The sequence below is a fragment of the Temnothorax curvispinosus genome, unplaced genomic scaffold, assembly GCF_003070985.1.
Source record: "Temnothorax curvispinosus isolate PA1 unplaced genomic scaffold, ASM307098v1 QBEX01003906.1, whole genome shotgun sequence".
Classification (NCBI taxonomy): domain Eukaryota; kingdom Metazoa; phylum Arthropoda; class Insecta; order Hymenoptera; family Formicidae; genus Temnothorax; species Temnothorax curvispinosus.
Genome location: NW_020213686.1, coordinates 57,814 through 75,247, shown reverse-complemented (window position 1 = coordinate 75,247; position 17,434 = coordinate 57,814). Strand labels below are relative to the sequence as shown.

The window sequence follows — 17,434 nt, the reverse complement described above, 5'->3', positions numbered from 1 at the left end:
TAAGATTTTTTTATTTTATCAACAAAACAGATTGTGCTGTAATAACTAATTATAGTAGCAAGGCTTAATCGTTTTCTCGCGAAATATGCAATCGCAGCGACAGTTTTGCCGCGACAGCAAAATTCTTTTTCTCTCCATATGCGTTTTATATGTGTATACATATACAAGTATACATATAAGATTATATATTGAGGCGTAACGTTCTTTTCTCTGATATTTTTTTTATATAATACAATAACTTTTTGATTTATAATCGCTTCTACAAAGGTTTTAAAACAATTTTGTTCGTTAATTTATAGGAAACTTCGAAAAGCTCGGACGAACCGTCGAAGGTGGGTGTGAAGAGGAAATACGACGTCATGAAGAGAGTAGGAGGAAACGAGGGAAGAGAGACAAGGACGCTGAGCAAATCCGAAAGGGCGCAACACAAGCCCTTCTCCTGCGACCTTTGTACTTTGGCTTTCACGAGAGCGTCGCACTTGGCGAGGCATAGAAGAGTGCACACGGGCGAAAGACCCTTCGCCTGCAGTATCTGCCCGCGAATGTTCGCTAGGCAGGACAAGCTGAAGCAACATCTGGATTCGCACTTGCAATGGCCGAAGAGAAAGGGCAACCAAACAGTCCCCTCGTTACCAACGAAGGGCAAACGCGGCAGACCACGTAAGGTAGTGCAAGAGATATCGGAGAATTTGTAATTGCAGCCCGTCACATAAGAATGTTTGTCCGCATTGCAATTTGTCTGCGTGTTTCTTTCTCATATTTTTTTGAAATAATAATTTCTCCTTCAGACAGCGCTCTTTCATGACGGACTGTATGTACACTGAGCTTCTTTCTGATGGCCTAGTCGGATACCAGCTATCTGTAAACGTTTCAGGTTAATTTGGAGCAATCTGCGATGATGGAAGAAATTTTAAAGTTTGGCGAGTTTAGCTCTCTATTGAACAAGTCGCATTCCGCGAATTCGACGAATAAGAGTGAAAATTCCGGGAATACTGGAGACGATGGCAAGAGGAAAGAAGCGCATCGTGACGATGACGATTCGTCCCAAAGGGAAAAAGACAACCGCGGCTGCCAGGTCGAAAATGGCCAGGATATTGTTTAAATAAAATTCTTCATTTTGTGGAATCTGGATTTACAAATATCCGTAAACCATATTTTTCTATGCACAATCGTGAAACACGATGATCAATGCAACATAAAGAAGGGAGAAATCTATCGAGCTTCTACGAAAAGTCGTGGTATCTTTTTCCCCGAGTCTATTTCAACTTTAATAGGGCTTATAATGTTTTTCTCGTCCGCGATCGGATATATACGTATATGCAAACGAGCACTCGCGTCGCTGTTACTGCGAACTGTTTAACGTAAGTACCTGAGATATCGACTACTAACGTTATTACCAAAGCGCACGAGCCTCCAAAGAATCCAACAGCATGAGCGAGAGTCGAGAGTGTCGTTTATCGTCGACTAGGTGCATCGTCATCGATTGGTATCATTAGTATCGAACAGTAAGATTAATATAAAGGAATACCTGCGCTCTATATACACATACACACGCGCAAGCGCGCAACACACACACATACACATAACATAAATATATATGTGTATAAACCCGACCAAATAATATACGCGTGAAGATTATGGCTTGACTTTCACTGTAAACAATTTTGATCTTCCAACGTAACGTCGCTCAATATTTCACAATGCAATATATCTTGGTTTGAGATTCTCGAAAATGTTCACTCCGTGAATGAAAGTATCCATGCCCATTGTACGAAATGACGTGTGTGAATGACGTTATTCTAATGTGAGACCATTACAAGAGGCGCGTGACATATGCATATACACATACTGGCACTAGCAGATTTTGACGTCGATATTGGGGTGTTGTTTCAACAAAGTTATTTGGTTTGATATTTTTCTTAGTATCACGCTTTTACTCAAGAATCAACCATGAAGATGTGGTGAAACATTACATCCCATTTTTACTTTAAAAACATTTTTTCTATTTTTTCTTAGATTTTTAAAATAAATCTAGCAAAATTAATTTTTTTTATTTAGAAGGGGAGAGTTTTAACCATTAAACCTTCTTCTAGGATCCGCCAGTGCACAGTAATGTCGTACGTACTAGGTTGCAATAATGTAGTACACCAATAGTATCTGATACAGTGTGAGTCATGCCTACGTGGTAATATTTTGTCATACGCGCGACTATAATACGTCAAGTACAAAATGTCCAAATGTTAGACTACGCGTACAACACTCTGCCACGCGACGACGGCGTAAATTAGGGGTGTGCGAGTACTCGAATATTTCTCAGGTACTACCGTCTCTTGGATAACGGGAAACCTCCAGGGAATAACAATAATAAGCTCCAAAAAGCAAAGCTTGATCTTCCCATGGTGGAAGTTGGAGAACTTTCTCTTTCCATAAAAGTTGCAAACTATAATGAAACCTGAAAGAAGCCAACGTGTCCACCCGAGACAGCTCTTCTCCAGGAGGGTTCAACTTGGGTTCTAGCATCATTAATAATAATGATAAGTCTGAATTCACATCATTTATTATAATGTAAATTTCGAAACTCACATCATTAATAATAATGATGTAAGAATGTCTGAAATTGAGCCGGCACTCTAAATAATTCAATCGGCTTACTTAAATCTTATCAGAGCAGTTTTACCGAATTTTCCCTCTATGTTAATGAATAATAAAAAAGTAAGAAGATATATATATAATCGGGGTGCGCTCCTAAGACGCGAATAGCTAAATAAAGACGAGAATTGCGCGAGTACTCGCACAATCTCGACGTAAATAAATGGGCCTAGGGTTCCTCTCGATTTATTTAGATTCGCGACTGATATATAGGCGTATTTCTTTTATAGAGTTTTACGATTTGTGCAACATTGTGCCGACAATGTCGACGAGGTATAGCCTCGTCTTACCGCGAACGTTCGTCGAATCGGCCCTAATTCGAAACATTCGCGAACGTCCGCTCGGTACACGTCGGATAATCATGTGGTGTCATCAGTGTCATTATAATTGGTTATTACTGTTGTATATACAAATTGATTGTTATCGTAAGAATTGCGTTCTGTTTTGTTGAACTGGCTGTTGCTCGATCTCACGGACACACCGTTCGCCCATCCGTGACCGTGTCCATTCCCGTGGTAACGTGCAATTATTTTCAGTGATATAGACACCCTGCGTCGCTGCCGTGCGAGGTATGCGAAAGGTTCATATCTTGCATTCTATATATAGTGTGTAGCGCGTGTAAATAAATTTTCAAGTGAAGACGAGAACCTCATCCCCGCTTCTTGTCCCTTCTTGTCCAAGCTGGTGAATCCTATATCGCGCCCCGGATTCGCTCCAAAGATGAGAATGGGAGTACCAGGGAAGGAAGCACCTCTCTTAATTGTTAGTCTCCAATATCATTGTATTCATTGAGAGACATACAGTATACCTTTACAAATATGTGTCCGGTTCTACATATATAACTGTTTGATTTGTTCGGCGGGACAGGGATGGGATCGAATGGAACGGGATCCGCGCGTTAGATCCTCCTCTCTCCTTCCTCGTCCTTTCTCTCGCGCGCACGTGCTCGGCACGCGGAAATCTCGCCTCCTTCCCCTCGTATCGAAAAAATAACGCCGGAGTTTATACACTAAAACAGGATCTACGTGGATCGAACTCGCAACTCGCTCGCCGACCTCGGCGCGACTCCGCGCACCCGCGGATTTTTCACACGTATAACACGCAACACCGAAAGCGTTTCGTCTCTTATTACGATTACTATTGTCGCGAGCTATCGCGCGCGTCACAAGCTTCTTGGCGCATCTTACGATATTTTACATCGAGCGCAGAGTGCTCTATAACGCAACGAGGGCCTTATCTCGCGTTTTTGATTTGTACTTAATCGGAAACGAGAATGGGAATCTTATTGTGCCGGCCACCGTTCAATCCTCCTAAAACGGATGTACAATGCCGTCGCGAAGTCTAAAGCCAGGCTTCTCCGCGCGACAGATTCGACTTTATGGCGATCCCCAAAATTGATTCACCGCGCTCTCTAAACTCTTCAATTGACAATTCTCTTCTCGGCGAAAAATCGAAATCTTCGTCCCTACATCGAAACTGGATAAACTTGTGCGAGAGAAGTGTGAAAAATTTCCTCATTAAAAATCATGTTCACGGCGAGCGTCGTCTTTGGACGCTCCGATAATGCAGGAACGACTTAAAGACTACTGGAAAAGTGTCGTTGATGAAAAACATCGATTGTGCGTAAAAGGGAACGAATTCGGGCGGGCCAAAACCGATTTCTATTTTCAAGCGGACGCTCTATCGCGCGATATCCGTAAGAAAATAAAATGCAACCCGATCGATAGACGTGAAAATCTCGCGCAAAGTTTACTACATTCGACTTTCGTCATCGAATATTATCTACGTTGTACTGGCAACGCACATACACATATATCTATCACCCATATATTTCTGCGCCTCCCCTTCCCCCACATTATTCAACAATTATTACGTGTTACGATAAATATCTTAGACACGAACAGCAATATTTCTGTCGGTCGTTGTCAACGCACGACTGTATACGCGATCTACGATAACAGCGTTCTATCTCGTGAAAACGTAAGCACCCTTAAAAAAGTGTAAACTAACAAGGCAAAGATTTCATCGACTGTCAATCGCTTTATCGCACGATTTTATGTCTCTACTCTCTTTTCAGGCTTTTTTCATTCTTTTTTTTTCTCCTTATCGTCTTTTTTCCCCAAACGCGAATCTACGATCGTCAGCAAAGTTGATATCTCTTCTTCTTCTTCTTTTTTTTTACAGCCCGTTGTGTAACTTTATTGTCACATGTAACATTTATACAAATCTGTTACGAATAATTATCGCTCGGTTGTTCGCAACTCGGAATGTGATTCTACGTTCGGAAACGAGCAAAATGTAATACAAATCGGATAAGGCGGTATACAAATGAGAGCCGCGAGGGAGAGTTTGCGTCTCACCTCGAATGTGTATACGATTCGCAAATGAGGTCACAAACTTAAACGTGCAAACGGAAATGATTCTGCATTTTGTATTCAATGGCAATACTTATAACGCGTTAAACTTGTCGAGCGTTCAAGTCGGGGAAAATACGCGCCTGTTATACTCGTATTATATTACTCGCTTAAATTAAACATTCACATTCAAATTGTGGTATTTAGATATTCGTCGACGGGACGATGAGGAGGGCGATGTGTCACCCCGGCGTGATAAAGCCGCCGGAAACGGTGCTATTTGAAATCCGGGAATACGACGACTTAATGTAACATTTAAGAAAGGCATCTTCGCGCCCTTCGCTGTCCTTAATATCGAAATGCCTACACGGCTTTGACGCTGCTCGGCAAAAGTCGGTGCGCTTATCGCGCCCCGTATTCAAAACGATTTTGACAAGGAGATAACTCAGAGTCACGCGTTTCTTACAATTCTATCGGATGCTCGCAACGATGACGACGACGCCGCGCGCGCGCGCGCTTGCGGAAAGCGAAGGGTACCGTTGAAGAAGACGACGACGACAACTCGCGGAACTCGCCTCGCGTGTCCTTTGTGCATTTGTGACAGCTTTGGTATCGCGGTTTCATTTCGATCGTTCCGTTCGAATCTCTCGATGAAACTTCCCTATATTTCTTTAAATACAATTTCCTGTACAGTTCGCCGTCGCGCCAACGGCGTGTCATTCGAGAGAGAGCGCTTTTTGTATTATATCATATTATATCAGAAGAAACGAGAGATATCGATTTATACGAGTAATAGAATTGCCCGCTCTTGACAGCCGCTGGTTACAAAAATAAACGGAGACACGAAATACTCGCCGTCGCCGTCGCCTTTCGCTTGTCCGCGTGTCTCAGATTCATCAAAGATTTTGATTTCAATTAAGAGATATATCGTACACCTAGGAATTGATTACGAAGATATCGCTATCACACAACGGCGCGAAGACAGTGATCGCGATGAGTTTTTGATTATATGGCGTTTCATACGAATACGGGCAGTCTCCTGTCCTTTAGAGGATACAACCTGAATATCTCCAGTTTCTTCTTCCTCCTCTTTCTCCGACTTCTCCGCGTGTTCCTACTTTCGTCGGGACACTGTCTTCGTCACAACCACACCTGTCGACAAGAGAAAGATGAATTTAGACCGATTCGTGCTGATTAGCGCGATAAGATAAATGGGTCAAAGTTCTTTACCTCCTCGCTATTGACCACTAGTCAAACCTTCTCGCCACTCGATCGCGGCCTCTCCTTCTGTTCTTTATCCTTGTTCCGCTCCTTTTCGCGCTCCCTCTCCCTCTCCGCCTTCCTCTCCCTCAGCATCTCCGACCTTCGCGCTCTGTGGAGACTTCCGGACGGAAAGGTCGAGTCCTCGACGGCCGCGGCCGCGGCTGCCGTTGCACCTCGCTCCACGGCAGTCTGCTCAATAAATTACTCCAATTTATTTCCCAAGACGCTCTCTTAGCGGACTCGTACAAATACGGATACGAGAAAACGGACTGGTGCGGAAGTTTTCGCGCGAACTTTGCCATATCCGCGATTCCATATTTCCTGTCCGCGTTTATACAACACAACGTCTAAAAGATTCGACGAAAGAAAAAAGAGAAATGAGGAGTTTCGCGAGATAATTTTTATCCACGACTCTTTTCGTAGAAAATAGAGATTTATCTCGGCAATCTTTAAAACGTGACATGAGTAAATTAATGTAAACGGTAAAATCAAATTTCTCAGGAAGAACGACGGTAATTTTATTTCGCTCGCGTCGCCGGGTCCAGAAATTCCGTATATGTCCTAAAAGTTGATCGAATGGCGAAAGGAGTGAAACGATTTAGGTACATACTTTGAGAATAAAGCTGGCCGTCGAGCTCTTGGCGATGGGACTCTGGCTGGCGGATGGATGCCCGTGACCGTGACCGTGCGTGCTGAAGTAACCGCCCATCTTCGGCTTGATGTGTCGGTTGTGCATCTCCATGTGCACTATCTTCATGAATTCGATTCGCGCGGCCAACTTCTGAATCTCCTCCTGATACAGAGAATTCACGACGGGGCAAAAAGTTGAAATTTCGAATTCGAATTCACGTCGTCAATACAGACCGGCGTTCATAGTCAGATTATATGTAAGATCGTCTTAAGTTCATCTTTAAATACTTCGTAGCCAGTAAAACGAGTCGTACAACGTCTGAAGATAAACTCGAGACAATCTTAATATAAGATCTGACTATATGAATACCGCCCATAAAGATGTACCGCCCATAAAGGGGAACAAGAGCGTACCTTAAGCTCTTCGTTTTCCTGAAATAAATCCGTCGTCTCCTCCGGCACCAAACCAATTCCGTTCAGAGAGAAGCTCGCGGTGACGCCGCGTGCTCTCGCTCGACTGTCCCACTGATCCCCCTGACCTCGCAATACTCTGATTACCTGAACACACCAATTGGAAATAAATCATCAATTACAATCAGGGAGAATAAAAGCATAAAAAGAATGGATATTGAAAAGATCGATCCGATTTCTCAGAGCAAGACTGTTTTCCACACGGGGCTGTTTTAATATTAAAAGACTGATCTTTTCAGTGTCCACAATGATTATGAGATCGTCCGTAATTGTCTTACTTTAGGGCCGAATACGAGGAAGACCGTAACGGACGTCGAGAGCTGAGTCCGCAGGAAGCCTAACAGGTATTTGATATCCGGCCCGGCACGAGGAAATATGAAGAGGCTACGGACAATTTATTCGATGATATATAACGTATTGTCGCAAGATAGGTTTCATATGTAATAATATATTTGCGTTGACTACGTACTGAATGGCTATCATGGTTATATTCACCGCGGCTATATTGTAAATGGCGTAACTTATCAAACGGGCCTCGTTAAACAGACTCTCCGCGTTTCGCACGTTGTAACATACCTTTATGCCCCAGGCGAGAAAGAGAATTTCACCTTAAAGCAGAATCGTTTATCGATCACTTCATTGGCGTTCTGAGATAAAGACATCGTGGAATCGTTTCCGTATTATACTTACCGATAGCCAAGCTGTGATCCCACCAGTTGTAAGAACACTGGTAGAACTTCAAGTCGTGATTATCCGTGATTACCTCAGCGTAAGGCGGCGAGCTGACGGTCCACGTGCCGAGATAGATCAGCATCACCAGCAGGATGGGCACCATCCATTGTAGCAGCTGTTTGTCCGTCAGCTTAACTTTGTGGGCGCTTTTCACCCGGTATGTAAGCGAAACCCTGCGGACAAACACATTTATTCGGATTTCTCCGCCACCGCGGGGGACCGAGTTATAAAACTGAACCGCTGAAGATGCGGACCAGTCGCAACAAATTTACTGAGGCGCAGTATCTTATCATTAATATCTCTTGAAAAAAAGCCAGTGATTAGACTTTGAAATCGAGAATCGCTTTATTTCACGAAACAAACTTTAACTTTTTTCAATTCTTTACCCGCCCGTACTTTCAACGATGTGATGGCGCTTATCGCAGCTGCTTACCGCCAGGTTTTCATCAGCAACGCCGTATACGAGACGCAGAATCCCATGTGCCTCGTCCACTTTGTGGCGATGCACGAATACATATCGAGGACCGGGAATATAGCGGCCATCTACAGCGAACGGGAGTTCCTGATTAGTATAAACTAGCACAAAACGGGAAACTTTTAAGAGAAAAGAAAAGGGAATAGAGCGTTTCTCCGCTTACCTCGAGATACATCAAGGCGCAGCCCAGAAGCGTGATAGACAGAAATATCGGGGAAGCGACCTTGAATACCTTTAGTTTACGGTGCTGATACATGTACGCCACCAGGATGATGGTGCCCAACGCGCAGAAAATTGAAACAGCTAGCAGCGAGATTCTTAAAGAGTGACACACGATTGAGATAACGTCGAGCGACAAAATTAAAAAATACGGACAGTTCGAGAGATGAGTACCTAAACGGCCAGTTGTACGTCGCCAAGCAAGGCTCGGGGCCCTTGCACCTGGCGCATCCCGGGGCGCAGCGCAGACATAGAAATACCCTCTCGTAGGAGTCACTCTTGTTCTCCCTCATTTCCTTCCACGCGGCTGTAATAAATATGACCGGAGGATTAGATGCACGAGACAACCGACAAATATACAACAATAAGTCTGAGTCTGACCTTCCACGAGAATTCCGTGGAAATCACCCAACCGATGATGGCTGACGCTGTAAAAGCCTTGCCGACACTTACACACGTACGCGCCTTTCGCCCAGCCAGCGCCCACCCCGTTTTCATTCACTCGGCTACCGGGCCCCTGATACACGCACTAAACCAAAAAGAGAGGTCTTACTTTTTATCATTTCCCGATTCGTGAGAATAATATAGGCCGCGGAGGTCACGTTTGCGACATTTACTTGCGTGGTATCGGCGTGACACTTGTGGGTGCCCCTAAAAAAGGCTATCTGATTGCTCGAGGGTGCCTCGAGTCCGTCGTTTGCTTTGTCACGGCTTTGCGCCGGGGCCTCGCACTGGTTCACCTCCAGTCCGCTTATATCGATATCCATACTGATAAACTCCCGCACCCTTCAAGGAAAGAAGACCAAAAAGAAAAACGATCGAGTTTCGTCAGAAGTAGTTTATTTACGAACGAGCGTTAAATTAGACAAGTTCTTTTTTTCCACAAGCGAGAGCTGTATATACCAACCCGGGTCGGACATCCGGCGGCTTCACGTTGACGCTATACGAAATGAGCCAGCGGCGAGTTTTGCAGGAGAAGTACGGGATGGTCCACCAACCCCTGTAGGATTCAATCGGCGGTGACTGCATGAATTTCGGTGACCTGGGATCACACGCAAACGCCACAAGCCGCCATAGAAACTTCGACATTTCTTCTGGTGAACACACGTTTTCTTTCGTGCAACGAAAGTCGTATAAACGCCCCGGCACTTCACGGTCATCCCCCGGTATCGCTCGCTAATGGCCGTTGATTGAAACACGGCGACACAAGGTTTCTCAAAGTCTCTTGCAAAATCGCGTATTTCAGAATCGTCCGCGAGTAACTATCGAGTTTCTATGACTTGACGCTAGTACGGGATGATGAGGGATGATGAATGATCGTGGAGCGCCCCTATGCAAGATCAGCGCGATTCTCTTCTAGCGAATTGTTTTCGACGTATATGGGTCTGTCCACCGTTAATATTTATACATTTTTTTTTTTTTTAATAGATTTACATTTTAAACATTTGAGTTCTTAACTCTGGAGTAACGCATATAAACTCAAGGATAAAATAGCTATATTGTAAGATTTCTTCGTTAAATATTCATGATTACTTTTTAAAAACGAAAGATTAATATTTATCAAATGTAAATAAGTTAGATCTGTCCAATCAAAGGCAGGTAATCAATATATTACAGTATAATTTCGAGCAGTTTTTTACTCAAATGTAAATAAGTTAGAATTGCTTGTCAAAGGCAGGTAATCAATTTACATTACAGTATGATTTCGAGCAGTTTTTTGTGGTTTTCTTACTCAAATGTAAATAAGTTAAAATTGCTAATCAAAGGCAGGTAATAAATTTACATTACAGTATGATTTCGAGTAGTTTCTCGTGGTTCTTTACTAAAGCATGTCGTATCGATTGATTATCTATGAATTAATTTAATGAATATGCTTGGAATAAAAATATTCCAAGAAAAATATTTCCGCGCTTGGCTCCCATTGCCTCTCTCACATATTCTTGATAAAAATATTAATTTTGTAATATAATATTTTTGAACAGGGAAATTATGGACAAGGCTATCAATATAATTGATAATAATTATATTGGAATCGCAATAAATCTTCAAGATATGTTATCTCTAAAATAATATAAATGATTTATAATTTAAACGTTTTAATTTTAATTCAAAGCACATAAAATATGACATGTAAGTCTTGTTTCTTCTGAATAAAATCTGAATAAAATCATTTTGTGAACAGACCCGTATCTTTCGATTCTATACTTCACCGATAGAAGAGAAAGACAACATTTTAAGCATGAACAGGGTGCGTGACAGGGTGCAAGACAGTGCTGAAAAGGTGCGTGTGCGTGCGTGCGTGCGTGCTTATTTTTAGGAAGAAATATAGGGTGGTCCGTTATCGAAGATACAATTGAGAAGAAAACTCTATAAAAAATGTACATGAAAAAAGAGTCTTCTTTACGCGAAGGACTTCGAGAAAATCGAAGGTAAAAATAAAAAAAAACTCAGTTCTATTTCTTCGTGTGGGATTTATCTCTCCAGCAATTGTATCGTCGGTAACGGACCGTACAGTATTATTGACGCTGAATAATGGAAGATGAAAGATTTCAGAAAGTTTGACTTCTGCCAGATACACAGTTGCGCGATAGGGTGCGACGAGGCGCGAACCTTAATTCGGCGCTGCCGCCTGCGTTCTCGAACCATGGCAGGCTGGGATCCGGTTGCGATCCGGGCTGGACCGCGTGGCTCTCGACCTCGGAGGGCTCGCCGACGCTCCCGGGGCTGCGTTTCAGCCACACCGCGGTGATCACCGTGCCGGTGGACGCGTTGAGCGCGATCACCCTCGCCTCCACCGCGTCGTCCACCGACACGAGCAGGGACTTGGTCAGGGCGTCTAAAAGAGCTACGCAATTCCGTTTTTTTTTTTTTTTTTAGCGAACATCCTCGGCCGGTTCCACGACCGCCGTGTGTTAAACGATCACCTTCGGCGCGCGACGCATTGCTAACCGCGCGCAACAGGTGCCGCCAATAAGCGGCAGGTAGAGGAAGGGAAGTAGATTGGGGTCACTAATTCCGGATCATTTGTCACGCTTGAATAGCCGTCTTTTATTTCGCCAAACAACGCGCGCGTCAAATGTTCAATTGTACGTCGCGTTCCAAAAGGGAAGAACGCTCTCCTTTATACGATGATCCGAGATTAGTATTCCCTGACCGTCATGGCCTCGACTCACCGTCACGTCGCATCGCCTCAGCAGCCCCGAGATTCCGTAGCACCATAGCGGTCATGTCGGCCTTCTGACGCGCCGTGTCGTAACGCCTCGGGTCCAGGACGACGCCAGCCGGAAGGGATTTAAATCCCGCCGTGCTGACGCAAACCTCGCCCAAGGAGCCCGTCGATGCCGCCTCTATCACGTCCAGGGCTTCCTCGATGGCCGCCTTCGGAAGAATCGGAGAACGGCGCGTTAGAATTAAAGGTCGGGAATCGCGATGGATCCTAATCGATAGTCGGGTCGGGAAGCGTCGATGAAGAAAAACAAACCCGTTTGGAGTCGACGATGTCGTCACGAGCGGTCGTCGACAGAGACGGCGTCGAGGATGAGTCGGCCTTCGTCGTCACCGCCATCATCGTCATCGTTGTCAGCGTGGCAGCGAGTAGGACCGAGAGCCAGGACTCGCCCATCCCGCGCCCTGGTCATTTGTTCTTGTAACGAAACGAGAAAGCTCCGAGATGTTGATTTACTCGAGAATAATATATTTATCGAGGGGGGATAAGATAAGGTAATTTGGTGACATCTCGAGTTAACCCTTCGTAGTCACATTGACATACTGGGTCATATTGACCCAGTCTCGATTTTGAATGGTTGCCATTTTAATGGTATCGGTCCGATCGGGTTCAAATAATTCTGGAACGTACCTTGAACATTCTAGAATATAAAACAACTGCGGTTTTGTAAGAAATAAAATGGCAACATGTTGAAAAAAAATCGTGAACGAATACATGATTTACGGTCTCTATACCTAATGAGCGCGGGTCAAATTGACCCAGTGTGACTACGAAGGGTTAACGATCTCCTCCGCCCCATCGATAAATAAATTAGCCGTAGGTGCGAAATATCGCGGGCAGCTTGCGGTAACTTTGGTTTAACTCTGGAACTCGACGGCTGGGAGGATCGTTACGAGGTTCTCTCACTCTCGCTCTCTCGCCAATGCCTCGTATCACCAAAATATCTTACTTCACCGCAGAGCTATCTCTCACCTCCGGCGGTGACATTCAAGTGGCGGCGAGCCCGCGACCCTCGCTCGTAGTGGGCCGCTCGTACGCCCTTGCCGGCGATCGTCCGGGCATGTTTCCACCTGTGATCCTTCAGCCCTCTCGACTTCCCGTCGGAGAAACACCGTCGCGGGGAAACACCGTCGCGCCTACGTCGAGAAACAGATAACGCAAAACGGTAGACGGCACGCTCCATCGCACCAGGCCGTGCGCGCCGCGCGATCGAACGGCGATCGATCACAAATTGATGGATTAATTATTAGCCAGACTAATTAGCCGTTCGATAGAACGGAGAACCTTCTCCGCCTCCGTCTCCTCCTCACGCCCGTTCGCGCTGGAGTATTTTGCTATTTTAAAACCGAGTAGGTAGAACGCGCACGCCTCGGACAGCGTCGGGAATATTACTGGCATCGGCTATCGCTATCGGCGCGGCGCGGTCCGGTCGCTCGATTTCGTCTCGTTTTCCTCGGCGTGTCGCAAAATAGAACGGTCGGCATAGGAGAGCACAGGAGAGTCCATTTTCCAGCGACTTACCCGGCCTTTGACAAACGATACGTGAGGCTCGTTCAACCTTGAACAAATCTCGACAGACGACAACCCCTTCGACCCTCGGCCTCGCTCGCGCCCGCCTGGCCATCTCGGTTGCGCGTCGCGCGATCGTACCCTCCGGACGAGAAGAAAGCATTAGAAGGCAATCGTTTCTCCTTGCGGGAAACGTTCGAGATCGATCGCGAGACCGAAAGAGAAAGAGAAAGAGCGAAAGTTCGTTAGCGCGTGCTCGATTAAAAAGAAAAAGTACTCGCTACGTATACAAAACAAAACGCGCGATCGATTAAAAAAGGACGCGCGCGCGGGGGAACGAGAGCGAGAGTCTCGCTCGTGTAAGTCGCTGATCGGTTCGCGATCGATACGCGCGACGCTGTCAATCGTGTCATTTCGCCCGTCGTTTGGACGGCGACGGGACGGTTGCCGACTTCCAGTCGAGTCTCGCGATATAAACGCGTTCGTTATCGCGATTTACAGTATTTTTCTGGCGCGACGAGGTCGCATTGTCCATCCGTAGGAGACGGGCGCTGTAGCGTCAGTAGAAAACGATCGATGCAGCCACTGGCATGGCACAGCTACCCCCAGAACCCGCGCGTCCTCACCCCTCTCTTCGAGCCTCGCTTTCCTCTCGCGTCGTATCTCTCTCGTGCTATCTCCCGATCTCTTTCTCTCTCTCTCTCTCCCTCTCCGTCTCTCTCCACCTAACTTTATTTCACGCGATACGCCAAACTAAACCGAGCATCGAAACGGGAGTTTAGTCTGCAATCTAGAGTTCGTAATTTACGCTTATTCACGCCTACCCCTTTCGTTTTGTGAGAATTTATTACAGTTCTTCGTTTATTTGCGACGATTTGTATGATTCTGCATGGATGAGGTCGTAAATCCACCTTGAATAATCTGTAATTCGCGTCAAATTTCAGGATAGGTTCTTATTTATAATTGGAATATATGTATATGTATTTTAATATATATTTTACGTATGCATTGCATTTCGATTCTTCACGTGTTTTTCGCATTACACGGGTCATGGCGCGTAAAATCACGAATGGAGGCGGGGGGAAAGGGAATCGTCCTAAAATCCTCCTTCCATCCTAAATTCTGGCGAGAATTACGTAGACGGGCATATATTACCTTGACGCACGTAACGCGGTGAAACTTACGCGGAGAGACTGCACGGAAGCGTATCCGCACGCAGCGAGTCGAGGCTACTCGTAAGCGGTGGACATCTCCATTCACCGGAACCATGACACTCCACCGATCACTGAAATATTAATAATATAATGTATCCGCCCGCACACACACACACACACACACCGCACGCGTACGTGCTCATTTGTAATTTATTGCGGACAGCTACCTATTACGACGTGACTACGAGTGACGCACTTTATTTTTTTTTTTTTTTTCGAAAAATCGATAAATCTGGATATCGACAGTTCTCGCTATTTATGTACATGCGTGTGTGCACGTATATATATGTATTATTTTAAAGTTCAAAATACACGCCAGTTTGTTTATCGTTTTTACCGACTCCGTCGTATCGTATTTCCGCAAAAGGCGGATCACATGACGAACCACCGAGAAACCGGAGAGAAATCGCGAGTCTCGTCCACTTCGCCGAATTAATTCTCGACTGCGAAATACCGAAAAATCAAGCGTGTCGCGATGTAGAGAAGAAAACAAGCGAAATCAACGTGCGCAAAGTGTGTCGCGCGCGCGAAAAATTTCTACGCGGCGTGTCGAGAGAGATCTCTTAATGAGTAATATCTTTTTCAAAAACGTGTCCCCCTCCCCTCTCGCGAGGGCAATCTGTTATATAACGCGGACGTCGCGAAACGCGCCGGAAGGATGCAAAAAAATCGTCGCGGTAGAGTCGAGAAGGCACAGGGTGGTCGCGTCGAGGATGTTGGAACTTGGGACACGAATCGTGTCCGGCGAACGGCGAATAATCGTCCCACTTACCCTCGGCATTTAACGCACCTCGCTTCCCGCGTAGTGGACGCGCGCGAAGCGGGAGATCGTCCGGAGGGACGATTGCCAATTAGCCGGGAGGAAAGGCACGCGATTTGTTGCGGCGGGGCATGCCCGGCAGCGCGCACACGTTGACACGGGGGGTACGCGCGGGTCCACGTATAAAAGTTTTTCCCCGAGTCCGAGGGTAGTCCGGAGTGTGACTGGACTCGCTCGTGACACAACGAGGACTCACGGACTCAGCTGTATCGCCGGGACCCGGAGCCGGGGCCGGGGTCGGGGGTCACCCCCGTCGTCGGGGCGTGCGCCCTTCGCGCGAAATCAAACGTCGCCCTCCGCCCCGATACGTTCGCGGCACGGCGCGCGAGAGAGGAGATGACACCGCGGAGATGAACCGGGGGGGTTTTCGAGGAAGGAGAGTCGATGAGAGGGAGAAGGGGGGTGACGACTAACGAGGTCGGCCGAGAGGAGATCATTCAACGCGCTGATCGGTGTGCGTCCCTTCGCCGATCTCCGACCAGATCGGAAACCAATTCGATCGTCCCGCGGCTTTCCTCCGCTCGTCTGGCGCGTATACTCGTCGTACGAAACTGGTGGACGCGCCTCGCGCATGTCATCCCCCTTGTCGTATCGGAAATAGGATGTAGCTTCAGCGCGGGCGCAACTCTCTCTCTCTCTCTCCCTCTGTCTTTCTCTTCTCTATGCGGGCGAGGGACGAAATTCGAATCGCGTCGCGATGCAGACGCCGAAAGACGATCAGCGGACAGCGATCATCGATCGTCGCTCGTACCCCATCAGGCGTGCTCGACCGCGGGGTGATCTGATTTGAGTAACAGGATCGTCGTGGTGAGCATAAAAAGAAAGAAGAGATTTTGCGGTCTCTTAGTTAGATTTAAACCCGTGAGATTTTAGATTTAAGATTGAAAGACGGTCGCAATTTTGCAGACAATTGAAAAACACGTGGACCAAAAGTTTGCTTTCAGGCAAGACGAATTGTTCGCCATTGCGCTAAATCCCCCGACATGGCGAGCGACGTCCTCACCACCGACGTTAAACTGTCGCGATGTAACAATCAGCCGTGGGGCTTTCGGCTCTCCGGAGGCGTGGACTTCGCTTTTCCTTTAACCGTCGTCAGGGTAAGATACAGCTCTGATCGATATCTGAATTTTGCGACAGGCACGCGACAAGACAAATCACTTGTGATTCTCCTCGAACACCCCCCGAGTTATAAAGTCCCGAGTCCGATTAAAATCTAAAGTAATCAATCATGTTGCCGCGAGACACTCGAGTAGCTATTTTCGAATTAAAACGATATATTTTTCTTTCTCCCGTTGTTTTCACGATTATCATTAAACCCGCTTATGTGTTGAAGGTGACGATCGAAGGCCTGGCCCACACAGCTGGTCTGCAAGCGGGCGACGTGATCGTCCGCCTGAACGGAGAGCCAATAAGTCAACTCACACACGCGCAAGTCCACAATAAGCTCGTCGGCGCCGGCGACGATATCGTTCTATCTGTTGTGCGAAGTCACGAGATCGCGCGACGACAACGGGGACAATAACGATATATCCCCTCGCCGACGAGCTTCGTCTCCGCGAGCTCTCATACCCGACGAATAGAAGCGCGAATAAAAGCGGAAAAGTCCCGGACGCACGTGTCCGGATCGCGATGCGAAGCGCGCGACATGTAAGACAAGATGAGTGGAATAAAATTGATGGAAAATACCGACGAGAGGCGAGATTTTTAAGCCGCACGTGTTCGAGCTTACAAACGCGCCTTGGCCCGACCTTTTCGTCGCGCATCTGGCACGCATCGCGACGATCAAGGCCTCGGTGGTTACATTGTTGCGAAATTGTGTCGGCGATCGGTCCGCGTGATCGAGCGCAATTAGTCAACTATCGGTCGGACGCG

General features: G+C 46.4%; 3 protein-coding genes across 13 annotated transcripts in view; 2 read left to right on the top strand and 1 right to left on the bottom strand.

The window, feature by feature from the left end:
• The window catches only part of LOC112453013 (zinc finger and BTB domain-containing protein 14-like), a 7,662-nt gene extending 4,366 nt beyond the window's left edge, over positions 1-3,296 (top strand). For 5 of the 6 annotated variants that reach the window (XM_025013548.1, XM_025013551.1, XM_025013550.1 and 2 more), the window contains exons 5-6: positions 300-665; positions 875-3,296. In XM_025013548.1, coding sequence (XP_024869316.1) covers positions 300-665; positions 875-1,102 — 594 coding nt within the window. In that variant the 3' untranslated portion in view covers positions 1,103-3,296. The remainder of the gene's footprint in view (positions 1-299; positions 666-874) is intronic. The other variant, XM_025013552.1, reaches the window with a different exon arrangement.
• Positions 3,297-3,409: 113 nt separating this feature from the next.
• LOC112453012 (probable G-protein coupled receptor CG31760) lies at positions 3,410-14,808 on the bottom strand. 6 transcript variants are annotated; one of them, XM_025013546.1, is made up of 18 exons: positions 14,713-14,808; positions 12,992-13,155; positions 12,275-12,423; positions 11,967-12,171; positions 11,404-11,638; positions 9,701-9,835; positions 9,411-9,579; positions 9,175-9,322; positions 8,968-9,100; positions 8,738-8,891; positions 8,533-8,642; positions 8,058-8,272; positions 7,837-7,975; positions 7,646-7,751; positions 7,311-7,454; positions 6,877-7,059; positions 6,234-6,458; positions 3,410-6,155 (listed from the first exon to the last, which is right to left on the bottom strand). In XM_025013546.1, the coding sequence occupies exons 3-17, from the start codon at positions 12,413-12,415 to the stop codon at positions 6,255-6,257; spliced, it is 2,421 nt and encodes an 806-aa protein (XP_024869314.1). In that variant the 5' UTR covers positions 12,416-12,423; positions 12,992-13,155; positions 14,713-14,808; the 3' UTR covers positions 3,410-6,155; positions 6,234-6,254. The 6 variants fall into 6 exon arrangements, with proteins under 6 accessions (XP_024869314.1, XP_024869308.1, XP_024869309.1 ...); XM_025013540.1 differs by lacking the exon at positions 14,713-14,808 and having other exon boundaries at positions 12,992-14,704; XM_025013541.1 differs by lacking the exon at positions 14,713-14,808 and having other exon boundaries at positions 12,275-12,436; positions 12,992-13,081.
• Positions 14,809-15,514: 706 nt separating this feature from the next.
• LOC112453014 (PDZ and LIM domain protein 1-like) lies at positions 15,515-17,251 on the top strand. Its single transcript, XM_025013553.1, has 3 exons — positions 15,515-16,369; positions 16,496-16,659; positions 16,896-17,251. Exons 2-3 carry the CDS (start codon positions 16,546-16,548, stop codon positions 17,082-17,084), a joined length of 303 nt encoding a protein of 100 aa, XP_024869321.1. The 5' UTR covers positions 15,515-16,369; positions 16,496-16,545; the 3' UTR covers positions 17,085-17,251.
• Positions 17,252-17,434: the final 183 nt, after the last annotated feature.